Source organism: Fomitiporia mediterranea, assembly GCF_000271605.1.
Source record: "Fomitiporia mediterranea MF3/22 unplaced genomic scaffold FOMMEscaffold_4, whole genome shotgun sequence".
Taxonomy (NCBI): Eukaryota; Fungi; Basidiomycota; class Agaricomycetes; order Hymenochaetales; family Hymenochaetaceae; genus Fomitiporia; species Fomitiporia mediterranea.
In genome coordinates, this window is record NW_006760389.1 from 4,325,746 (window position 1) to 4,350,645 (window position 24,900).

A 24,900-nucleotide genomic window follows, 5' to 3' on the forward strand; every position below is an offset into this window, starting at 1 on the left:
ACATATTGTGTTGTATCTTACTCAAATTTGTCTCATTTTACTTTATTTTTCTGGGATATGAAAGACACTTTAAAAGTATATTTTTTACAACTTAGATCATGTAATTTGGTTAAGTATTAGTTGAGTTATGATAGATTTTGTATTTGAGTGTACTTAGTGTGACGAAAATCACGAATCGCGCGTGTGACAATATTTATGAAAATGACAGTAACACGTGATTCGACGACTTTTCTCCCTCGCTCGCCGATCTTCTATGTCACTTCTCGCCCTGTACCAACTCCTTACCTCTCGAATATATAATAGACTGAAGAACCATTGAATGCCTATTTCCCATATATCATATGGACATATACTACGCTAGCTTGATTACTTTGGAATTACGTCAAACGACAATCGCTTTGGTCCATTCCTCAAAGTTCCTCGCCAGGCTCTCCAACTGCTCTGTTGTCGTATAGTCACCTCCAGTCATGAAATGATATGTCATACGGCCTTGGTACTCCCAGAAGAGGTTTATAGTCGGCGGTATCCGTACGCGGACTCCGCATATGATATCGTTGAGAACCAGTTTTTCGTCTGGACTAATTTTCGTTTTGGCTTGGGAAGAAGGTAAAGATGCGAGTATATTGAGTCTTCCCATGTCTCCGATGGAAGATATAAGGATTAGTGGTAAGTCGAATATCTGTGGCGAAAAGGATTCGATGGCGTAGTGAGTTGCTACCTCACGCGTAGCATAGCTCTCAAGTGATTGCTGAAAGACTCATTAAATAACGACAGGTGGGTCAGTACAAGTCACTCACATCTACAGCTTTCCATGCACTCGCGACATCCGGAACTAGGACATCCCAGAACTCTTGCTCATTAACAATGCGAGACGCAGTGAGTTTCTCCTCGTCTATCTCGATACAGCTCTTTATTCCTCTTATTGGGAACGTCAATGGGACACTCTCAGCAGAACAAAGTGGTGCTCCTTTTGGTGACTGGTACGAATCATATCCACCTGGCAACTTTCCTCTCTATGGCGACTTTAGAACCTGGTTATTCAATCACTGCAGGTGGCGGTCACTTACATGGTTGATAGCGTTCATAGGCGTGAGGTAGTGCGTCGCTGCTTTATACGTGCCGAGAACCTCGTTAAACCGTTCCGGTCCTTGTTTACCAGCGCGGTTCAGTCTTGTCTCTGTATGTGCGAGAGCAGTGAGCGCTGTCACGACTTGCGTAATCGTCTTTCCTTTCTTTCGGCAGAGGTCTCGAAGTTTCGTTGTTGCTTCTTCAGTAAAGCGGACCAGACGGCTTACATCACCCGTTTCGCCGTTTGGTCGCGGTGCAAATGTCCATGGAACCTGCAAGAAAACAAGAAAGATCAAGACTTCGACAAGGCACGGAGGATGGAGACGCTTACAATGGGTGAAGCGGCGGCGTCTTCACCTTCCTTAGGCTTGGAGCTTGGGAGCGTGATATCGGGAGGCTGGCCACTCTCCGCAATGGATGCTATGAATGACGCAGGATTTTGAAGTCTTATGACCTCTGAACCCCAATCCGACGTCTCGTTGGGTCTTGCTCCACCTTCCATTTCACGCTTCAAGAACTCGAGGAACAATTCCGTCATCGCAAAAGAGTTGCGCCCGTCGATGCTATTATGCGAAAATATCAAGCTGGATTTTTGCATCAACTTGCCTTGCTCTTACAACCATACGTGCGTACATATCGCGCTCACCTGACGTGCCAATCACTACCCAGCGGCGAAACATGTAGCTCAACAGCATAATGATCTTCCGAGCTCCTCCACCAGCGACCGTGTTTGAGCTCACAGTGCTTGTCGTACAGCGCCTTCTTGTCTGGCGACTCGGCATTGAAGAAGACCGTTTCGTTAACCCATGCCGCTACATCTTCCTTTGTCTGTGGTACAATGTAGCGAAACGCAAAGCGTTTGTCCCCTTCAGAACGCCTAAAAACCTTGCACGCGATGTTTGGCGTGAAGTGCCGGAACGCAGTCCATGCTGCCTTGACTTTCTCTTCAAGAACTTCACGACTCGGGGCCGACGGGAGAGAAACAGATGTCGACATGGTAAGGTGACCAAAACCATCACAGTACTCCCTATAGGATACTTAATACGATCAACGCAGAAGATTTGGATGGCGTTCACTTACTCCATCATAGCCACGTACTCTTCCAATGCGTAGCAATTCCGTTCGAAGACGCCTTTGCGGACTTCGTGGAACATGTATTCGTTCGCATTCTCACAGGCCATGTCTTCCTAGTAGCAACTCCTCGACTCTAGGTCAAGGTATGAGAACTTGGTGGGGAGTGAGGCTGCACCGATGCTGGCGCAAGCGTCTCTTATATTCACTTTTAGAACCTTGAAGCTAAACCGGAATCATCCATGATAGACGGCGTGTTTCTCGCCGGACTGTCGGCGGCTACGTAAGTAAATCAGGGGCGCAAATTAGCGACGCCGTGCTCACCTTCACATCGCATACAATTATCCGATTAGTCGACAGATAGGTCATCGCTTGGGTTTGCCTCCTTCCCTATCTGTTGTACTTAGACTACCTTTACTGGGGTTAGCGCATATGTCCGACTGCATGCTGGTCCGAGGAGTTGACAACGGAAAGGTATACCACAGCGCTGAGGAACCGCCAATAATGCCTGTACAAGCGTTTGCATCCTTGCTTAAAACCTTCTGATCCTCATCAGATATAATGGAAGTCGTTAGATACGACTTGAAATTATCGACCCTTTCCAGATAGAAAGCTTTCAGATGGAGGGTGTATCCAGCGTGCCACCGAACCAGAGGGACTAAAAAATACACGAGAACAACTCGTGTTGCCTGTATCTATTCATAACATTTACCCGATCTTCTTTTCAATATCCGTGGTGTTTGAGGCATTCTGATATGACTGATCTAAGAACTCCTAGGTTGGAACGTTCTACACAACAGTGGCAGCGCTTCAGGCAAGAAGACCATGAGCAATATAAGTCTCCGATTTACTTTTGATGCGTATCTTGGGCGCGTACTCCGAAAGAACAGTCCATGGACATGCATGATGTGAGGATTCAGCCGAGAGCCAAGGTGCAGACGCTAGAGATCCATGTGTTAGTTTTTTCTTAAGCATTTAAATTTGTAGTTTGAGGCTGTGCATACCACTAATTTAGACATATTAACTTTATCCACCTCTGACCGAGAAGACACACTGCATGACAACAGTAGGAGCGGGCCCCGATTCTGGGTCAACATATGCCATCACTAAGCCTCTTAAGTAATTCAAAACTGACCATTCGCCACGTTTCGAAACATTGATCACAGGTGCTGCCAGTGATAATATTAATAGTAAGTATTCATTTAAATTTTCGGCGCTCAAGCTTTGATGCCAGGCACTAAACGGTAACTTCCAGGTAGTCTTTCAAGTGAATAATATTATTGTTCACATTGCTTCCATTGTACATCAACGTCTTTCCCTTCTCTATTATTTCCACAATCTGAAATTATTTCAACTTCCAACCAATTCACCCTAAGAAGTCAGATTCCCCCTTCTTTATGAATGCATCAAGCGCTTCTTCAATCTTGTCTTCACCGCCAACAAGGTCGATTCCGAGTCTAGCCGCGTCGGGACGGTCGGCAAGGAGTGCTAAAGTATACGCGACATCGTCTCTCTATTACTAGAGTCAATCTCGGTCGCAACTGAGTAGTGAAAACGCGAACTGACAGAAATAGGATTTTTCAGATGAGTTCTGCCGATAGATGCCTTACCAGTGCCGGGCTCATTTGAAAGTCCCCCAGGACGCAGAATAGTCCAATTGAAAGCAGTACGCTGAACGAGGTTCTTGTCCGCGTCATACTTCGCCTGAATATATGCGGGCATCACGTTCCTCATTCTCTCGGATATAGCTTTGTCCTCTTCATCCTTCAAATTTTAATAGAAGAACGGTAGTTGTGGCATTGAATTATGTAATAATAAGAAAATACACGCACATAATGCGCGGGAATTACGTTGGGATCCCTGACGTCAATGGCAGACACCATGATGAGGCGCGGCTTTGCTCCTCTGATGAGCTCAATCGCGTCGAACACTTTCAATGCACCTTCATAATCCACTTTGCGTGTCCTTTCGGGGCCTCCTTTGCCACCAGCGCCTGCAGAGAAATACACAATGTCCTTCTTTTCGAATGCCTCAGCAATCTTCTCCGCGGGGTCGTCCTCTAGAGAGAGAACGAGTGGTAAAGCCCCGGTCTCCGATACTTCCTTGGTATGCTCAGGGTTACGGAATATTGAGAGAACTTGGGTGTTTGTTCTAGCACTTAGAAGGCGGGCGAGCCGCATGGAAACCTATAAATTGAACGGTTAGTCCTATTTTTGAGTAAAGAGAAACGACATCTTTCGTACATTTCCGTGACCTCCGACGATTGCAATGTTTAATACACCTGGCATGCTGAAAGCAAGGGGATCTGAAGTGCCAGAACAACGTCGTATAATTATGACGACAGTATCACGTGCCTTTGTCATGAATATTGATGAATATTGTTAAAAAGTAATTGCGCAGCCGCTGCTCGTAACAGATACAGTCTGACGTGCACGTTCTAACTTATTGCAGACAAGTTTCATCATCAAAATACAGATAAAAAAACATTTTACAATTTGTTAGCTACGATATTCTGCTTGACTCCACTAGCTTTGATGTAGTACATCCCAAGTATAATCAGTCTTTCCTTTAACCTCTTCAAGTCCGATCCTCGACTCTGTTTCGTCGAAGACTATATTGTACCTTGTTACTGTTTGAGCAAGTAGGTGACAGGGTAAGAAAATAAGTTTTGTAATAAAAAAAATCTACTTACTCCAAACGTGTCCTAAAATTAAAATGGGCATCTGTGATGGTTTCATCTTTGCTCTTGATTTCTGAAGAGTGAGATACAATGTGTCTCTCTTTACTCTACTAAAATAGTTCCCGAACACATCGGATGGTATCACCAGCGCTTCTTTTGGTACGCGGAGTTCTCCTTCGTCTAACTTGAGGACCATATCTACCAGGTTTTTAAATTTCCTTGTGTGCATATAGTTGAACTTTATTGATCCATCATAACGTACGACTTTATCAGTCGAATTGTTTGATTCGATGTAGCTCTGCATCACAGACTCTGGAAAATATATCCATGTTGATCCGGTATCTATCACTGCCATGTATTGTGCAGAGACTTCTTCTGAGCCGTGGGATGCAAATGCAACTCTGATAGGCATAGCAAACAATTTGCCGTGGCCAGATTCAATTCTCTCTGCCTTGAACCAGCACAGATTGTGCTGATCCAACACAGGACGCTTAAACCCTCCAATATGAATTTGACCTGAAGCCGGGGTATCTTTACACCTGATATGTTGGTATGATTGTTGAGGCATTCTGAGATCAATGCTAATAATACGAGCAAGTGCGGCTTTCTTCTGCAGTAATAAATAGGATACCGACGGTACCACTATCTTCACATGACTGCAAACAATATTTGCTACTGGTTTAAAGCCAATAATACCTAATATTCCCAAGCGCTATAGCTTGAGAACCGCTGGCTGGTTCGTTTCGTCTACAACGGCGAATTTAAAGTTTTCAATAGTTGTGTCTTCAGAGCCAAACGAGATTGAATTTTCAAATAATTCTCCGATTATACCTCCTTCCACTCCTACATACTGGCGCCTGACATGAATTCCAAGATTTATACCTTTATTACTGACTGTTGCTTCATAAAGTTCTTTGTTTATCCAAGTGCATTCGGATCCTGTGTCAAACGCTAACACACAAGGTTGCTCGGAGTTTCCAAAGTAAACGTTGGTGTTTGTGCAAATAAAATTCCCATGTGTGGGAATAGTGTATAATCGAAGAAAATCCATCTCGATTTCACTGGTTTCCTTTGTGCTAGACCGCTTGCCAGTGCCTGCTGATGAATGCCTTTGCATGTATGATGAAAGTAGAGCACTTGATGTTTGACGAACATTTCTGTTCATCTCACCTTGAGCAGTATGAGTCCTTGTTATTGCATTACTTTCATCAATCTTTGTAGTGACAGGCTGATGCCGTACTTCAATTTCCTGCATATTGACAGGAGGCAAGCATGTTGACTTAGGGCATGAGGAAGAACAACGTGAGATCAGCTCTGTATATCCAATCTCTGGCTCTGCTCTGTCTGAGCACTGCAGAGTACGATTCCGGATTTGTGAATTTAAGATATCTCTTTGCATAGTTATAGCAAGCCTGGCTTTCTTGAGCAGACTTCTTTCAACAAGCGAGAGCAATTACACTTGGACGGTTGCTTGGGATAGTGCACAACAAACTCAGACTAAATGAGAGAAACGTGCGAGTGGTCAGAATATAGTGAGAGAGTCACTGTGAAGCAAAGCAGCAAAGTGTCCTTGATTGATTAGGCAGCTACATTTCTCTACACCACTTGCAGGGCAGTCGCAGACGAGCAAAGGTCTAAAACGTGACTGAAAAAGAACGCCGATCCGTCGATATTGAAAGTCCGCAATCTTGCCCGTGTGCACCAAGGCTCACTGAGCGGCCTTCCACTTCCATCTAATGTATACGGAGTGCGTTCTGAATACGCTTTCTATCTACTATTAGTTTGCAATTCAAGTTTTAAATTTAACGTACCAATCAGTGGACAGTGTTTTGCAGACGTTGAACAGCAATAATGAAAGATGTCTCAACTACATGGTGCCATTGCTAGGTAAATTTGTTCGAGATGTATCCATAGTCAATTGATACTGCACCTTAGTTGCATTGTAATAACAATGGTATAAGCTCAATGGAACCGGAGTATCGGACAAATCGACAAAGAAATTTTTTTAAGTTACCTTCTTCCAAAGTTGTGAAAACACTAGTCTACTTAGTTTAGCAGATATAGGCTTTTCTCGGACAGGCTCAACAGGCTGGCATCTAAATCTATGCGATAATCAGATATACATCTACTTTATCGAGATTATATTTTAATATTTTCAGCTTCAATGCAGTTCATCCCACGTATAGTCAGTTTTTCCTTCAGCCTCTGCAAGACCGATCCTCGATCCACCATAGTCAAAGACAATGTCGTAGCGCGTGACTGTTGAAGGCGTTAGGTGCGAGACCAGCCGACATGATAAATACACGACTTACTCCAGACATGCCCCAAAATTATCATTGGTTTCTTTGTAGTTGCCAGTTTTGACCTTGATAGCTGAATGATGAGATATAATTGGTTTTTTTCCCCTCTGCCAAAATATTTTTCAAGCAGCCCTTGTGGTATTATTAATGCTTCTTTGGACAAATGATACTTTGTTCCATTTAATATAAATGTTATTTCTTTCAGGTATTTCAAGTTTTCTTTTGACATATAGTACAACATCAATGAATCATCGTATTGCAGTATCTTATTATTTGCCTGAATGTATTGATTCATCTCCTGCCTTGGAAGGTAGATCCAGCGTGCTCCAGTATCTATCTTTGCCATGTACTCCTCTGAGATAACATATGTGCCCCCACACGTATAATAAAAAATTGTAGGCAAGAGAAGTTTAGTACCAGAAGGAGTTTCTACCTTAGTTGCATTGTGCCAAATCCAATGACGATGATCTAACGCATTACTCTCGACTTCGCCAATGCGAATATGACCGGGCGCTGCTATTTTGCTAATACTAACAGATTGATATGCTTTTTGTTTAGGCATTCTGAAGTCAATACTCATAATCGGAGCATATAAAGTAGGCTTGTTTAAGAGCATATAGGATGCTGATGGCGCTTCTATACTTGTCTGTTTGAAGAAAGGTTTTTCTCCTGGTTGAAACCCAAGAATACCGAGAATATTTCTCTGCCATTTCAGTTTGGAAACTAACGGCTGATTCAGTTCATCAACAACCGCGAATACGAACTTCTTATTGACCGGATTGCCATGGCCAAACCAGATTGAGTTCTCATATAACTCGCCAATGATATCGTCCTCTTCCGTGGCAAATTCATACTTTATTTTGACCGTTATTCTAAGCCTTCTGCCAACACTAGGGGTGGTTGTCTCATAGAGTTCTTTGTTTATCCACGTAAATCCAGCACCTGTGTCAAACAGCAGTGTACAAGGCTTCGGCGAGTTTCCAAAATGAACATCGACTCGTGTGTAGAGAAAGTCTCCATAAGCAGGAATATTAAATGACTTCAGAGTCTCCATCTCAGTTCCCGAGTCTTTTGGTTCCTTTGCTCTCGAGCGCTTGCCAGTGGCCACAGATGATCGTCTGTGCATGTATGATGTAAACAGAGGACTTGGAGTTGAATCAGTGTTGTTGCCTTTACTGTTCCCTCTGTGTTGAAAATTGTCTTGCTTCTTTGTATTGTCCTGTAAAAGTGTCCTCTTCAGTGTAAGAGTGCCTCGGCATATTTAGGCATGAGAGATACTTACTTCAACTATTTTCGCTATACCAGGTGTTGTTATTATCACCTTGTTCCCCTCAGTTTCATTGATACTAGCACAGAAAGGATACTGTACTTCGGATCCTTGAGAGCTTGCGAAATATTGCTTCCCTGTACATCCTGAGACGTCCCCTGTTGATACATACCTTGAGGCCTCTTCCTCCAAACCTTGAACAATATTTTTGTTCTGCATTTTGAGGCTTGTGTGTCACTTATTATTATAAATTGTATAGAATGTAGCTATTTTGAATGAGGCTAAATTACTGACTGTGTGTATTGGAGAGCAGATGAAACTACAGGGATAAAAGTGTGATGCAAACCAGGAGAGTAGTACAGACTCGTGGTGCAGCAAAGTGCCTTTTGATGGAAGGAAGTAAAGAAGGTGATATTTGTACTGTACTGTAATGCATAGTAGCCAATTACAGAGTAATTACGTCAAAAGTATTCCACTCAATCTAAGCAGAGGCTGTCTTTCACATCTGAAAAATAATAGATTTAACTTTTTTATAATGAGCTATACTTGTGGAGCCTATTGTTTCATTTACTTTGACACTCTATTTAATTTCTTCAGCTTAATGTAACTCATCCCATACATAGTCGGTTTTCCCTTCAACCTCTGCAAGACCAATCCTCGATCTAGCAAAGTCGAAGACAATATCATATCGAGTAACTGATGAAAGTGTTAAATACTAAACTGATGTGAATGACTGTTCCATTACTTACTCCAGACATGTCCTAAAATTATCATCGGCGTTCCTGTAGGCTTTGCAGTTTTCCTTGATTCCTGAAGTGTGAGGTACAGCATGTTTTTCTTCCCTCCGCCAAAATATTTCTCAAGTAGACTTTGTGGCATAATTAATCCTTCTTTCGGTATCTGACGTATTTTTTCGTTGAACATAAACGTTATGGTTCTAAGTTCTCTCAAATTTTCCCTTTCTAAATAAAATAACTTGTACGATTCATCGTAGTGCAGTATTTTCGATCTTTTATTATTTTCCTGAATGTAGGCATTGAGCTCTTGTTTTGGAAAGTAAATCCAGCGCGCTCCAGTGTCTGTTTTCGTTACACATTGCCTCGACATTACATTTGAATAATAGACTATTGTGGATAAGACAAGTGATATACCAGCACTCGTTTCTAGTTTAGATGCATTGTGCCAATTCCAATTCCAATTCCGACGACCCAGTGGATTGCCCTCAGGATCACCAATTCGAACGCAACCAGGCACCTCTATTCTTCTAATGTCAACAGATTGATATGCTGCTTGTTCGGGCATTCTGAAATCAATACTAATACTAGGGAGGTGCGGAGCTAGCTTCTTCATGAGCAAATAAGATACAGATGGTGCTGGTACACTTTTGTTTACGCGGAAGGGGTCTTTTGCCAGTTGAAAACCAAGCATGCCAACAATATTCTTCTGCAATCTTAATTGGGTGACTAGTGGCTGGTCAAGTTCATCAACAACTGCAAATACGAACCTCTCGACAACTGGGTTCCCAGGGCCGAACCAAATGGAATTCTCATATAACCATCCACAGATATCATCACTTTGCCCTGGCCAATCATACCTGATTTGAACCCGAATTCCGAGCCGTCTGCCTTCACTCTGCGTCATTTCCTTATAGACAGCTTTGTTTACCCATGTTCGCCCAGACCCACTGTCAAACAACAGTGTACAAGGATTTGGTGAGCGTCCAAAGTGAACATTGACTCGAGTGGATAGAAAGTCTCCGTAAGTGGGAATAGCAAATGAGTGAAGAGAGTCCATCTCGGTTCCCAAGTCTTCTGGCTCCTTTATGCTGGAGCGCCGCTTGCCAGTGGTTGTGGATGATCGTCTATGCATATATGATGTAAGTAGTGCACTCGGAGTCGAAGGACTCGAATGTGTGTTTATATTTTTGCTGTTCTCGCTGTATGGATCGCTATGCTCGTGAATATTGTCCTGTTCAATTCCTCTTCAGCGTGAGAGAATGGGAAAGCCAAAATGACATGAGACACTTACGTTTGGTATTCTCGCCGCGTAAGGCTCATTTATTTCCGCATGGAATTTCTCGGTTTCAGTGGCGAAAAACTGATATTGCGGCTCGGATCCTCGAGTAAGCTCGCCCATAGCAGAAAACGGGCACACAGATCTAGGACCTGTTGAAGTCGGCCTCTTTGAAGACTCTAAGACATGCTCTCCAGATTCATGCTGTGAGTCATCTCCTTCTGAGATCTGAGCGATTTTGCTATTCTGCATGTGTGAGGCTTGTCTGTAGCCTGCAATAAATTATGTAGGACGTGGTTTCCCTGAATAAAGCTGAATGGCTGGCTGTGGGTACTAAGAATAGGTGCAACTAGAAGGGTAGTACGCTGCAGCTCCAAGGTCAAGCATGTAGATCATAGCACGTCTGTGAGCAGCAAAGTGCAACAGATGAAATCGTAAGTAGGGGATCGTATTGCACCACAGGTGCTCAATTACCAAATATTTACGTCATGTAAATCCACGTCGCACTCGTGTAGGGACCTGGAGGAACTTGTCTCCACTCATGCTGGATGTTGACACTCATAGTGATGCACCAAGTCGACCCTACAACAACAGGTTAAAGTCAAAGGAGACTATTCTGAAAGCAAGATGAGTGTATGTCTCAAGTAAGGCATGTACAGGGATTGAATATGTATAAGCTAGAGCTTTGCCCAGGAAGGTTGCCTAGTAAAAATCATGCTCAAACCAGCAATCTTCTGGAGAAGCTAGTCCTCAGGCTCACTGCTTCTGTTCCCAGCGAACGGCCGTGCAAGCACTTCACACCAAGCTGGGAATGCATTGACGTACAGCGGCTACAGCCGTTGATAGTGTCGAAAGTAGACTTGTGGCGGCTTGCGGACGAAGTGGCGGCGTACAAGTCCTGAGAGCAGTGGCGTCGTGCACAGTGTCATCTCCGAAGCGTAGTCTAACGGAAAGGATACTGAAATAGTGCTGTACTGAGGCGGAGCTTTGTCTGTGGATCAACGGTTGAACGGAGTTTAGATGGCCTTGCGAGTAATTAGAGGGCAGGATAGTTTACAGCGGTCAACGGCCGGTACGTTGAGTAACGCCGGCATAAAGGGTACAGTACACCATGGAAAATGCGAATAATCGATTGAGATTACAGTCAGAGAAAGAGTGATGCGCCGTCGCGGGAGAAAAGTGCCACTGCACGTGCTTTAATTATGAATATCTGCTATACCAAATATGGACATGTCCGAACTTGAGAGAAAAGTCCCGTGCTGGCTCTTGCCCCTTGTCTGGCTCACTACCTCGTCTAGCGCAGCGCCTGTCTGTGCGCACCGTCTGTCTTTTAAACACACCTTTCTCTAGACGCACCACTCGTTCCAAAAGGCCACCTCAAATGCGTTCCGTGCTGCAGCTTTGAACGCGTCTTCCCCCGGACTGGTTGGAAAGGCTCATCCCGTTTGTGTACTTTGCACTATACGAAAGATAGCAAGGCGTCTAACGAAAACGTTCCAGTTAGAGCATCATTCCGGAATTAGACGGCCAAGGGAGATACGACAGGCTAGCCTGTCCTCATCCAGCTAGGTTGAGTCCGAAGACTTGGGAAACCTCGTACGTGATCTCGGCTTTGTCCATTCACCAAAAGCATTCATGTGAGGCGCAGAAAAACTCGTAACGATGGACGAGCACGGATTCCGGCGCATATCCACTGATATGCTCTCCGTTTCGTATACTCCCGTCGCGTCATCCTCAGCGTCACGCAAAACGACAGCGTCGCGAAGCAATGTTTCTCTATCTCAGTCCTCTCGACTACCATCCCCACGAATGCCACCGAGTGGCTCAAGCTCCTCCTCTTTATCGTCTCGGCCGAGCGTAAAAGGACCTGCACAACCCACAAGCAACCCGACCATCCCCAAGTTTCGTTCTCTGAGAAACATGCTTCCCTTTGGCTCCAAAGCGAATAGCAACGCAGCTTCCACTCGCAAACTGACGAAACCACAACCTACGTCGAACCCACCTAGTGATCTCAAGCATCGAAGGAGCAGCTCATCAATTCCTTCACCGGCTGGAACGCCGAGCGTATCGAAGCAGGGATTCTTGACGGTCGGACGCCGTACCTCTCTTCACATAACCAAAGAAAAGATACTCCCTGACCTGCCATCCATGAATCGCTCTCGCTCAGAGGACTCTGGTCCACAACAACCGCCTGTGATAAGCATTGCTCCACCCTCAGCTACTACGACCAAATCTAACGTTGCTCGTCATGGGCTGTTCTTGTCGGATGATCCGTTCAAGAAAGCTCCTCCAAATGGTAAGTAAATATATTTGTATATGAAACAAAATATAACTAAATTCTGCATTATAGTCGTGCTGAACATGCACCAAAAAAGCTCGTCACGAGAAGACTTTGGAACGGTCCGATCAGGTGGCGAACTATCGACCATTCTTGAATCGGAGTTGTCAAACTTGTCTATGTCGCACGGTTCTCCGCCTCCAAGGATTATCAAAGAGGAGGTGCGTGAAGAACAACCGAAGGCGAAGGGGAGGGATGGCCTGGACGGCCAAACAAACTCGCCCATACTCGCGCAACTTACGCAAGACGATAATGATCTATCAATCATGCACGCGAAAGACATGGACATCACTACAGCAACTGCAGACCTTAGTGCTTCGTGGGAAGCCGGCATAAATGACTTTCGTCAAGCGCTACATTTACAGGTGCCAGACCCCGATCTGAACGGCCGTTCATCGCCCTCACCTTCTTCATATTCCGCATCGCCTATGACTTTATCTTCTCCGGCTGAAGAGCCATCGCCACCCACTTCAGTGCCACTGACATCGAAGTCCGATGACCAACTTAATATGGCAGAATGTGATCAAGAAAGCGAACAAGTCAGCTTCAACTTGACAGCACTTGACCCGGATCTTGCTGCTCTCTTAAGTCCAGCAAACCAACTAACGCGGACCCGAAACGCTGCATCGGCGGCGATTGCTGCAGTAGTGGACTCCGTAGAGCCTCCACCGCCAATGCATTCGTCACCAGAGCCATCACCAGAGCCATCACCAGAGCCCGAAGAACCTAAGAAGCGTGTGAGTGTGGACGCGGAGGATCTCTGGCCTTCTGCGGCTTCTTCTCGTCGAACTTCTGTGGATTCGCGTCGGCGAACCGTCGGTCTACAATCTTCTCCTGTCCGCAGATCTCGTCCGTCATCCTTGGCACTTTCCTCCGATTCACTTCCGCTTGCCGACCGCACGCGCAGAAGGTCTTTGGAAAGAACACCTATGCACCAAAACGTCCGCCAGCCGCACCTTTCTCCCACACCCCATACCGATTTCATGTCATCTCGAACGTCCCTAGATGATCTCACTGAGACAGTGCGGCGACCTACTTTGGGACGATCGAACTCGGCTCTGTCAAGACCTCTTGCATCGACTGAGACGACTAGGTATCGTGCACCTGTTACGCGACTATATGCGACGCCTTCTCGTCCTAGCACTGCAAACATTGGGCAGACTGGCCGTATCTCCTCTGATGGGGCTCGGCCGTACATCCGTGGATCACACGAAAGAGACGAGCTATCGACTGGTCTGTACACTCCAAGTTCGCACACACGTTCCGCCACCTCTCTTGGATTGTCGAATCGTACTCGGCGCGTCTTGATTACAGACTCCGTTGAACGACCCGCAACGGCATTAAGCACGATTGGTCGCGGTGCACCGCCGATACCTCAACGAAGCCGAAAGCGTAGCATGAGTGCCTCACATGACGCTCGAGTTCAGGCCCGTAATGTTCCCGATTGGATGGGCCCACGGACTGCTCGTGCGTTTGCTGCAGCGGGTTTGCTAGACGAGAACACGAATCCAACGAGAGACTACCGAGCGCCTCCGATACCTCCGCGTTCCGAGTCTCGAATGCGTTTGGCACCTTCGCGGGCAAGTACTGAACGCGATTACCGCCTAGGTGGTGGGCCGCCACCACCAAGTGGGAGTGCGGGTACGAGCTCGGGTTTATCTTCATACACTTCACGCACCGCGTACTCGGAACACGAGTACTTGTCATCTGCTGGGACGAGTCGACGTTCTGCGTCTCGCACTTTGACGATGGCTGAGCTTGCCACTGCGCGAGGTGAGAGTCCTGTCACCGCTACCACGACGACGTCGAGTAATACGAGGACGGCTTTCTCGTCGTCGACTGCTACGTCGTTGTCGTGTGGTTCTCCACACCAACAGTACCAGGCTGCTCATCTGGAGTCAACGCTCTCTTTGTTGAGAGAAAAGCATGCTGTGGAGACGGAAGCACTGCTTTCTGCGTTGGCTGATTCTCAGCGGACGTCGAAGACGCTGAGAGAAGAGAATTTCCAATTACAAGGTCGGATACACGACCTTGAAGAGCAGCTTGCAGATGTTGTCGACCAATTAGAAGATGCGCGACGTATTGCTATCCATCCTTCCGTGCCAAATTCATTCGCTCGTGGGCTATTGAGCCATCAGCGTTCTGGCCCTCGGACAAGTCCCTCACAAAGGATCCATGCGTTGAGACAGGCTTCCATAGCTTCTCTCGCGACGGACGACGATAGTACCGAGGCACAAGACACGGCTCGTGACGCAGATGCTTTTTTATCTCCTGATTTTATGGCATTGCAATCGCGTGAGCACAGATCGCGTACGCGCGCTAGTACGGTTTCGTCCATATTCCCTACCATGCCGAGTAACATGTCAATGCTTCTACACGACGACGGAAATGACAATGGCGCTAACCCATCCGGAGGCCTCGCACTCCTACAACAATCTAACACTTACCCTTCTTCCGCTGGCTCACCACCCCCTTCACCTACGCTTAACGTTAACAAACCTATGCCAATGTCATCCTCAACTTCCACCGAAAAGAATCAGAACCAGAGCCGGCATACAACGAAGTTGTCACTTTCGTCTATTGAGATGTCGATGCTTTCTTCGATGCCTGGGTCGCCGAAGAGTTTGCAGCTTAAACCTGAGCATGAGAGGCATTTATGTGATTTGAAGAGTATTGATTTTAGTGTTACGGACTCGGATTAATTGAGAGGGACTTACTGTTTGCTGCGTTTGCTAATTGGTTTTGTGTAATTTATCCTGCTGACGTTATTTTTCCTTGTACTTACCTTGCCATCCATCATTACCTCTTGCCTCTTGCCTACACCTGCCTGCTTGACTTTATGGATCTAATCTCAGTACGCTTGGGTGCTTCTGATGTTCTGTTATTTTTCATTTATTCGCGTTACTTTCCTTTCCGTCCGTCCGTCTTTCTCTCTTACATTCCTTGCTTCTGACTTTGCTTTTGTTATGGAGTATCTACTATCTAGCGCGCCGCATGTTTTGATATAGGGTGGATTTTCTGAGTCTCTTTTTCTCTTGTTGTCAATGTAATATAGATATATCATATTATTGCTGCCGGGAACACTCTATTTGGTGCTAGATTGTGAATACAATTTGGCGAATATCATGTACGATCATTGCGACTCGATACTATTAGTTCGGCTCCGAAATAGCAACGGAGCAGTTGTTTACCACGGTTGCATTCATCAATTGACGCGTCGCGCGTATCTCTTGCCTTGATTGACAATCTTGTTGCGAGCTGCACTTGTAATTACCCCTGATCGTGGACTCGTTGAAGGCCTTCATCCTGGTGGTGAAGCTCCCTCCCTTCTATCCGTCTCGGCTGCATTGACTACCTACCTTGTATTGTCTGATATCTCTCTTTGCTTTGCTTACATCTGTTGCTTATTTTGCTCCGATATACTCCGCTTTTTTGAAATTGTTTACGGTCTTGTTGCTCTCTTGACCTCTTGCATTGTTTCTGGGCCTGCGATAGACTGCATATGAATACTTAAACCGTCTAGTTGCAAGGCTTACTGTACTAAGGGCAGCAAAATTTACGCCTACCGAGATATCCCCATCTGCAACCTTTCGCTGTACACATTCTTCTCATACACGTCAACCGCTCGTAATCATCATGAAACCTGCACAAAAACTCACAAGTGCACGCTCGTACTCCCCAGAGAAGGCGCTCGACGACCTCCCAGCGATCAAACATGCTGAATATTTATTCCTTAACTCTAATATGGTTGAGTCGGAGCGGTATTGTATTGAATTGGATCCACGGAGGTAAGTACATTTGCTTGCTGATTGCGTTTTCAATTTCATTTACGGGCTGTTATGGACTTATGTTTAATTTGTTGTTGTTGTTGTTGGTTTAGGGAAAGATTGTACATTACGTCTGGATACTGTTTGATTCAATGTCTGAAGGCGTTAATGTCCTACGAGGACGAGGCGAGTACATAACTATCTTTCATTAACATCTGTATCGATCTAAAAATTTCTTTTTGTCTGGTAGGATTTACAAGAAGCCAGTAAACAAGTCAAGCACGGGAATAGCCTGGCGTACCAACATCGTGCACCTGCACCTCCGCTTGTTTCGCGAATAGTGGGACTTGTGTGGGAGACGTCTGTTACAGGTGTTTCTGCTATTAGGAATATGACTCCCGTACAGAGACATGCGGAGCTGTTGTATGCGGAAACGTTGTTTGCAAAGGCTCGTCACAAGTTCATTCTGTCATGCGGTGGTTTAACTTAATGATATGGATTTATATAGGCTCTGCTTGGTGTCGTCTGCTCCGGGAGTTGGTTGAGCTTCTTAACTGAAGCGTGAGTCCTCGCTATCTCATAAACAACCTCGCATCATCCTAACTCCTATGAAACAAAGGCTAAACTTCAGAACCATGATCAACATCTACCTACAACTCGGAAAGTACCTAGAAAGCGCCGACGCCGAAGCTCGCGCGCGGGGAGACGGACCGGAGGATAAATCAATAGACAAAGACTTCCGTTCGGGGGTTGAGCTCGGTGTCGGAGCTTCGAACCTCATACTCAGTTTGATGCCTGAGAGACTTCTTGCTGTCGCAGAGATATTCGGATATAAAGGAAATCGAGAGGTGGGGTTGAAGTTACTTATGAAGACTGGCGGATGGGTGAAGGGGGAGAAGGAACCGCGAGTTAGTAGCGGTAAGTGGTGGATTACTTATAGTGCAATTGTTGGATTGTCCTAATTATGCGTTGCAGAAGAAGAGGGGATAAGAAGACCGCTCGTGGATATATGCCTTCTATGTTTCCACCTGGTCGTGTCCAGCGTGACGTACCGCGGAGTTGACCTCGAGATGGCACAGACCATCCTCGACTGGAACTTGAAGCGATTTCCAAATGGTGTGTCGTATCACATCACTCGACACCAAAAAATTCATTTAAAGTAATTCATCCTAAAGGTGTATTCTTTCTCTTCGCACAAGGCCGCCTCGCAATCCTCCGCTCCCAACCTTCTGTCGCGCTCTCATCTCACAACCGTGCGCTTTCCGTACAAGCCCAATATCACAGCTTGCATTATGTCTCGTTCTGGGAGCTCGCAATGGCTTATATGAGTCTTTGGGACGTACCTGCTGCACTAATACAATGGCGCGCGTTGGAGAAAGAAGCGACGTGGAGTAAGGCATGTTATATATATGGTGTAGCGTCGTGTCTTTTGCAGATGGGTGTTGATGGAGAGGAAGGGAGGGAGAGGAAGAGGGAAGCTGGGGTGTTGTTGGAGAGGATTCCGGGAGTCGTACATAAGATAGCTGGAAAGTCAATCCCAATCGAGGTATGCCTTATCCTTTAAGACACGTTGCTACCTCGTACTGATATTTTAAATAGAAATTCGTCGCCCGGAAGGCACGCAAGTTCAAATCCCAAGGAAACAGGCTACTCCTCCCCGCTCTTGAGCTTGCATACATGTTCTTGGCGATTGACCATGCACCACGAGATGTCCTTTTAGAAAGGATGATCCCTGACGTAGACAAAGCCATTGAAGGAATATCGAAGTTCGAGCGAAAGGAGAGCTTATATCTCGGGAATGGGTTGGGCTATTGGGATGACTTTTGCCTTGCCCATTTATTAAGGGGTGTATGCTGGCGATTTTACGCTTATCCTGTACGTCTCTTAGTTAATTGCTCGATGACAAAAGAGAGCTGAAAAGTAGTTTTGACAGGATAAGGACGCTGTCATTTCCTCAGACGATGAGATCACTCCCTCTGCACGGAAGGAAGCAGAGAACAAAGCGTTAAGCTCGCTGAAATGGGTCATCGAGAATGGATCGAAGATCCATCTTGATCATTATATACTCTACAATGCTCGTACGTCTATCCCAACAGTTTTAATCGGCAATTGTAATAGTGCGTTCTGATTCATACAAGATTACGAACTCGGGCGACTCTTCCTTTGTATGAAAGATTTCGAGCAAGCGCGGTATCATCTTGAACTCGTTTTATCTGGTGAGACAATTCGTTTTCTGTATCTCCATTCACACGCGCACATATAGTGATAGATAATATGACTGACTGACGACTTGTTTGCGAAAACAGGCAAGCCATTAGAAACAGACCCGACGACTAGAAAAGTAAGCTCTCTTCCCCAGATGAAATTTAATTTCTTCAAACATCTCGACTTAATAAAGCGTTTTCGGAAGGGAAAGTATAGTATGCAGGTAAGTAGATTCTCGGTTTTTTTCTTAGAGTACATGCGAATTGTTGATGTTGTTCGTAGAGCACATTGATTTTGCGGACGACAGCTGTTTTAGAGGCGTTGGATCACCAAAGTAAGTTGGATGTGCGGAGTTGATAGCGGGATCTACGTGTAGGGATGTATAATGTATGAATAATTGACATATTTATGTGGAGTTATTCAGTTGCATTCAAATTGCATTCATAACATTTGCCATTAGTAACAGTGGACTACAAGTAATAATAATATGTGTAAAACTCATCATAGACATAGGCAATGTCTGCACCAATTAAGAGACCGTCTAAATGAGAACAGCAAAATGCCAGACTGGAGAGGTCCTCTTGGGCTCTTTGAAGATATTGCCCCTTCTGGTGAGCTTCATAACATCCTGACATTGTTTTTGAATCAGTGCATAAGTGTTTTAGTCCGGTGGATGGGGTATTCTTAACCTAGGTGCTTGCTTTCGATCGCATTTAGACTTATGATGCGACACTATTCATCTAAATTAAAAGCTCTATCGGAACGTATAACAGCTTTAGTATATATCCTATGTTAAGAAGTAACTTGAACTGTAAGTTGCACCTGCACATATGGGTCGATCATTAAACTAACTTGTGATAATTAAAAGCTGCCGTATGTGCCACGATGCTTGATACTGTCAGAGGTTAGTGGTTGCCATGTACCCGGACACGACGAAGCAAGGAGTTACGGGTTCATGACACGTTTTCATGGCGGATCAAAGTTGTGGCATAAATACTAGGGGTCAATCCGGAATATAATATGTGCTGCAGTAAGAGGAGGACATGCTATCGGCAAGATAAAAGGATTGACGATCGTGGGACGATCACCTGACCGTTGCATCATACCATCTGCTACTCTCTCGTTGACACGGTTACATTTGCACGTACAAGACAGACTCTTGTACTAATTTTCTGAGTATGTCTGGGTGTCATCACGGCCATAATCATTCTCGCCCATCAGAACATTCCTATCCGGAGCTCAACCTTGGTCCTGGTGCAAAATGGATTAAGAACCTCACAAAGGATCGTCTCTCCCAATTCACAGGCGGTCACTTCTCAGACGTTAACTTGTCCTCTGTCCTCTTCACTCACCGCTTGGACGGCTCAGAGAATGTGAAACTGCAAGTATGGAGTGCCCCGGGTTTGACGAAACCGAGTTTCGAGGAAGCTATGAAGCAGACGTTCCGACCTGCAAAGAAGGGAGATGCATTTGGTCCGTCGTGGACGAACCATTGGTGGAAGGTGACGCTGCATATACCATCTTACTGGGAACAATACGAGCGTGTGCAGTTTGAATTCGACCCGGGATGCGAGGCTATGGTGTTCTCTACGGATGGCACACCACTGCAAGGAATCACGGGAGGCCACGGTGAGGTATAATACAACGATTTGATTTACTTAATACTAACGTTAGTACCTAGGGGGAGATAGGCGTGTTGACCACATAATTCCACCTAAAGCACGGAAAGCAGGCGTATATGAAATAGTAATTGAAAGCAGCTGGTCAGCTTCATACCGTGATAATCTATAGTTTCCCTCGTTCTGATACCTCTTTATGCTTGCAGCAATGGAATGTTTGGAGTACCAACTGGCGGTGACACTATCGCTCCTCCGGACATGAACCGCTACTTCACACTAGCAAGCGCCGACCTGGTCGTACCAAACGAAGAAGCCTGGCGCCTTCTCTGGGACTTCACGACCTTACGCGAAATAGCAGACACCTTGCTCGGAAACACAGCGCTTCAGAACAAAGCTGTCGTGACTGCAAACGCCATTATGAATGCGTTTGACACGGGCGATCCGGCTAGCATTTCGCGTGCGCGGAAAGTAGCGGAAGACGTCCTTGGAAAGGACTGGCAGGCGAAGGGAGCGGATATTTATAAGGGTGATACAAACTCGGTGGATATTTGGGGGATTGGGCATTGTCATATTGATAGTGCATGGCTCTGGCCGTTCCGTGTTACGCAGCAAAAGGTTGCTCGTAGCTGGTCAGTTCACCCCTGCATTACTGATGTTACTCACTGCTAACTCATTCTTGACCAGGTCAACCCAGGTCGACCTCATGAACCGTTACCCGGAGCACCGATTCGCAGCGTCTTCGGCACAGCAATACAAGTGGCTCGAACAGTTATACCCAAAGGCATTCGAGAACGTCAAAGCAAAAATCAAAAGCGGACAATTCCACATAGTCGGTGGGTAAGTAAATTACTTTCCCGCATTCCCTCAGAAGACATACTGAATATCCTATCCTGAACGAAACGAAATGAAAATAGATCATGGGTAGAGAACGACGGGAACATGCCCTCCGGAGAAGGCCTCATCCGACAATTCCTCTTCGGTCAGAGATACTTCGAGTCACGATTCGGTGTCCGCTGTGAGACTGCGTGGTTACCTGATTCTTTTGGGTTAACGGGCGCGTACCCGCAAATTATAAGGAGTGCGGGAATGAAGTACTTCTTTACGCAGAAGTTGAGTTGGAATAATGTTAATGTTTTCCCACATTCGACGTTTAATTGGGTTGGTAAGTTCGTTTCGTTCGCTGTTCTATGTACCAATCGTTCAGAATTCTCACTGATGCGCTGTTGACCTGCGGTATAGGAATTGACGGGACTCAAGTACTGTGCCACATGACACCAGTACGTCTAATACCATCTCATCGTATCACATTAACTACAAATTCTGACACGTTCTATTACAGGTGGACACATATACTGCACAAGCAACCGTAGGTGACATTCGTAGGGGCATTGTGAACCACAAGGTAAGCTCATCCCGTTCCATGAATACTTTATTTTCTTGACATCTTTTTCTCTTTGGACAGAATTTGGAGTCAAACAACACCGCTCTACTCGTTTTCGGAAACGGAGATGGTGGAGGAGGGCCGCTTAATAAGATGCTTGAGAACGTTCGTTTTTCATTTCATTTTGTAAAACCTCTGTTCGTCCTTGATTGAACGCGGAAAATGCTTTTAGTTGCGACGCATTCGAGCAGCAGCGAACGAGTCGCGCGAACTCCCTGTTGTCAATATGGGCCATTCGATTGAAGATTTCTTCCGTGATGTTGACAAGAAAACTGCGCATGGGAAGAAGTTGCCCGCGTGGCATGGTGAACTTTACCTCGAGGTGAGTATTTGACATTGACAAGTTAATCTGCTGGCTCATAGCTGATTAACGTTTTCATATGTGTAGTTCCACCGCGGAACGTATACTTCTCATGGTTCGTATGCTGCTATTTCGCTTCAGCACGCTGTTGAGGAGTATTTTTAGGGTCTATTAAGAAAGGAAATCGGGAGTCGGAGATACTGCTACGGGACGTCGAGGTTGGTTTCCGTGCTCTATTCACTATTCACTTATCAGGATGACTGAAGTTGTATTAGCTTGTGGCAACTTTAGCTTCTGTGTTGCAGCTGAAGAAGTATGATTATCCCAAAGAGCGAATTGAGGAGTTATGGGAGAAAGTTCTGCTTTGTCAATGTATGTTTTTGGTCTGTCCTTGTTGTGATACTGGCTAATTATTATTTTATAGTCCATGACGGTGAGAATATTCTAATGCATTCTAGCTAAAGCTGATTTTCTGGCCAATCCAATCCAGTCCTTCCGGGTTCTAGCATGTAAGTGGTACCCGTATCCACTAGCTTGGCTTAGGTAACATCCTTCTAGTGGCATGGTTTATGAGGACGCGGAGCAGTACTACGCGGAGGTCAGGAAGGGCGCAAGGGAGCTCATCGACGATGCCATCGGCTCTCTCTTGCAAACACACTCTGTTCCTATTTCTTCGGACGCATTGTCATCAGCATCAGGACCAGGAACACTCGTCGCCTTCAATACGACGATCCTCCCCCGTCTAGACGTCATTCCTGTACCGCTTCTGGGTCCTGCAGCTTCACAATTGAAGAATGTTGTTGTGCAGACCGCGGATGATGGAAAGAGTGGCTTCGCTTTGGTGGCTGCACAGAATGGACAGAGTGTTGTTACGCCTTGCGGGTTCCCTACAGATTGTAACGCTGCTTCCGGTATGCACAATATTATTCAAATCACATTTGTATTGATTCATATTTTTTTGGTTAGTGTCTACGAGAGCCAATGGCGACTTCGTTCTACGAAACGCATTTGTTGAGTTGACAATTAGTGATGGTCGTATTACAAGTCTCGTCGACAAGCAGATTGGGTATGTGCTCTCCAACTCTGCAAATGATACTCTCATATTAAATAAGGTCACCAAGGCGCGAACTCATATTTGAAGGCGAGTCCGGAGGTATGGTCATCTTTGAAGACCGACCGAACTACTGGGATGCATGGGGTGAGAGTTTTCATTCATCGCAAAGAGAGTTCCTTCGCTGAATAAGTTTGTAGATGTTGAGATCCACCACCTTGAGAAACGGACACCTCTGAAGTTCTCGGACGTGAAGGTCGTTGCAAGAGGACCTCTCAGGGCTGCTGTGGAAGCAACTGTGAAGATCGGGAAGAGTACGGCGATCGTGACTGTAGGTTTCTCTGGTCACATTAACGTGTTCTGGTACTCATTTGTGTTTTAGATCTCACTTGATGCTATCCCTGGTAGACTATTATCTTGCTTCATTTCATCAAAGCTAACAGAGAGCGCTTTTAGCTTCCGTTTCTCCGAGCTCTCGCCCGTACTTCCGCTTTGATGCCCATGTCGATTGGCATGAACGGCACCAGTTCCTTAAGTGTAGGTAGTCCTACTATAATGTCGATTTACACAGCAGATTCACTATTCTTTTCCGCGATTAAGTCGAGTTGCCTTTGAACATCCACTCGGACACTGCGACGTACGAGTCGCAATTCGGATGGGTTCAGCGTCCAACACACAAAAACACGACTTGGGATGCTGCGAAGTTCGAAGTGTGCGGTCACAAAGTGCGTACCTATCTTCACTCTATACCGGCAAAATCCTCATCTGATGGTATTTCCAACAGTACGCCGACCTGAGTGAATACGGATACGGAGTGGCTATCCTCTCGGAATCGAAATACGGATTCTCGTGTATCGGGAACATCTTGCGTATCTCGCTCCTTCGTGGAGCTACTGCGCCAGACGCCGAACAGGACCAAGGAGAACATGATTTCTCGTGGGCTGTACTTCCGCACGTTGGACATTTCTTACAGTCAGACGTTGTGCAGGCTGCGTATCTGTTCAACTCACCTTTACTCGGTAAGGCATTTAAAATAAACGTCTATATTTCCATCTGTTTCGAAGCTGACGGATGATGAATGATATTACAGTTCGCTACACCCAAACAGAAACACTGACAAAATCAACTTCGATCCTTCAAAAACCGCCTTTCAGTATCCGCGGCGCACCAAACGTCATTCTCGAGACAGTAAAACGAGGGGAGGACGATCTCTTCGGCACCGCCTCTTCCACCACGTCAACAACAAAGAAACCCAAGACGATCATTCTACGTATATACGAAGCACTCGGAGGCCACGCGCAAGCATTCCTCCGCGTCTTTGGTGCTTTCCCAGTCGTCAAGGCGTACGAGACGAACATTCTCGAGGACGAGCTTAAAGAATTGTCGGTGTTCCGTGCGAATGAGGATGATGGAAATGGAGGGGATGACGCGAAGGACGTTGAGATTAAGTTGGACTTCCGCGGGTTTGAGGTGAAGACTGTGAAACTTGTCCTTGGTGAAGTAGGTGTGCCCAAGTGATGGACCGAGAGTAAGCCCATATATCTTTATAAAGGTTGAGGGTTTATCCGGTTGTGTTGAACTTTCATCCCATTTTCCCAAGCCCTTTTATGCGGAAGGAGCACTGAATTAGCCTCTAAGCTAAAAGTTTACAAGGACTGATTGACTCGAACTGTTGCTATGTTTACTTTGCAATGTAACATGTATATAGGACTCTGTATCGAGCACAAACTTTAAATACTATGCTATGACTTCTCACAGTGGGAGAGCATTTTCAGTGCG

At 45.7% G+C, this 24,900-nt stretch overlaps 7 protein-coding genes across 7 annotated transcripts; 3 read left to right on the forward strand and 4 right to left on the reverse strand.

Annotated features, from left to right (window-relative positions):
* Positions 1 to 1,872: 1,872 nt before the first annotated feature.
* Positions 1,873 to 2,094, reverse strand: FOMMEDRAFT_60298 (uncharacterized protein; the record flags this gene model as incomplete). Its single annotated transcript, XM_007264995.1, has 1 exon — positions 1,873 to 2,094. A coding segment is annotated over one exon (222 nt), but the record flags the coding sequence as incomplete, so codon positions are not given.
* Positions 2,095 to 3,418: 1,324 nt separating this feature from the next.
* FOMMEDRAFT_105517 (NAD-binding protein) lies at positions 3,419 to 4,427 on the reverse strand (the record flags this gene model as incomplete). The annotated part of the gene is made up of 4 exons (XM_007264996.1): positions 3,419 to 3,652; positions 3,706 to 3,903; positions 3,972 to 4,325; positions 4,383 to 4,427. 4 exons carry the CDS (start codon positions 4,425 to 4,427, stop codon positions 3,506 to 3,508), a joined length of 744 nt encoding a protein of 247 aa, XP_007265058.1. The 3' UTR covers positions 3,419 to 3,505.
* Positions 4,428 to 6,980: 2,553 nt separating this feature from the next.
* On the reverse strand, positions 6,981 to 8,245 carry FOMMEDRAFT_154509 (uncharacterized protein; the record flags this gene model as incomplete). The annotated part of the gene is made up of 3 exons (XM_007264997.1): positions 6,981 to 7,078; positions 7,132 to 7,192; positions 7,553 to 8,245. The coding sequence occupies 3 exons, from the start codon at positions 8,243 to 8,245 to the stop codon at positions 6,981 to 6,983; spliced, it is 852 nt and encodes a 283-aa protein (XP_007265059.1).
* Positions 8,246 to 8,984: 739 nt separating this feature from the next.
* Positions 8,985 to 10,961, reverse strand: FOMMEDRAFT_154510 (uncharacterized protein; the record flags this gene model as incomplete). Its single annotated transcript, XM_007264998.1, has 5 exons — positions 8,985 to 9,082; positions 9,538 to 10,354; positions 10,415 to 10,671; positions 10,750 to 10,802; positions 10,885 to 10,961. The coding sequence occupies 5 exons, from the start codon at positions 10,959 to 10,961 to the stop codon at positions 8,985 to 8,987; spliced, it is 1,302 nt and encodes a 433-aa protein (XP_007265060.1).
* Positions 10,962 to 11,691: 730 nt separating this feature from the next.
* On the forward strand, positions 11,692 to 15,810 carry FOMMEDRAFT_145794 (uncharacterized protein). The gene is made up of 4 exons (XM_007264999.1): positions 11,692 to 11,842; positions 11,900 to 11,995; positions 12,048 to 12,695; positions 12,750 to 15,810. Exons 3-4 carry the CDS (start codon positions 12,062 to 12,064, stop codon positions 15,437 to 15,439), a joined length of 3,324 nt encoding a protein of 1,107 aa, XP_007265061.1. The 5' UTR covers positions 11,692 to 11,842; positions 11,900 to 11,995; positions 12,048 to 12,061; the 3' UTR covers positions 15,440 to 15,810.
* A 478-nt stretch (positions 15,811 to 16,288) lies between these two features.
* Positions 16,289 to 19,147, forward strand: FOMMEDRAFT_18880 (uncharacterized protein). Its single transcript, XM_007265000.1, has 13 exons — positions 16,289 to 16,525; positions 16,618 to 16,690; positions 16,755 to 16,952; positions 17,013 to 17,065; positions 17,124 to 17,422; positions 17,480 to 17,620; positions 17,680 to 18,050; positions 18,104 to 18,379; positions 18,438 to 18,582; positions 18,643 to 18,720; positions 18,811 to 18,845; positions 18,915 to 18,932; positions 18,992 to 19,147. The coding sequence occupies exons 1-13, from the start codon at positions 16,374 to 16,376 to the stop codon at positions 19,064 to 19,066; spliced, it is 1,914 nt and encodes a 637-aa protein (XP_007265062.1). The 5' UTR covers positions 16,289 to 16,373; the 3' UTR covers positions 19,067 to 19,147.
* Positions 19,148 to 19,887: 740 nt separating this feature from the next.
* Positions 19,888 to 24,875, forward strand: FOMMEDRAFT_166873 (glycoside hydrolase family 38 protein; the record flags this gene model as incomplete). Its single annotated transcript, XM_007265001.1, has 23 exons — positions 19,888 to 20,338; positions 20,391 to 20,472; positions 20,535 to 20,957; positions 21,013 to 21,165; positions 21,243 to 21,490; positions 21,568 to 21,605; positions 21,668 to 21,730; positions 21,791 to 21,874; positions 21,942 to 22,091; positions 22,158 to 22,185; positions 22,236 to 22,288; positions 22,346 to 22,442; positions 22,495 to 22,503; positions 22,561 to 22,579; positions 22,629 to 22,981; positions 23,037 to 23,136; positions 23,192 to 23,268; positions 23,322 to 23,452; positions 23,504 to 23,525; positions 23,578 to 23,658; positions 23,722 to 23,846; positions 23,906 to 24,140; positions 24,212 to 24,875. The coding sequence occupies 23 exons, from the start codon at positions 19,888 to 19,890 to the stop codon at positions 24,637 to 24,639; spliced, it is 3,450 nt and encodes a 1,149-aa protein (XP_007265063.1). The 3' UTR covers positions 24,640 to 24,875.
* Between the last annotated feature and the right edge of the window lie 25 nt (positions 24,876 to 24,900).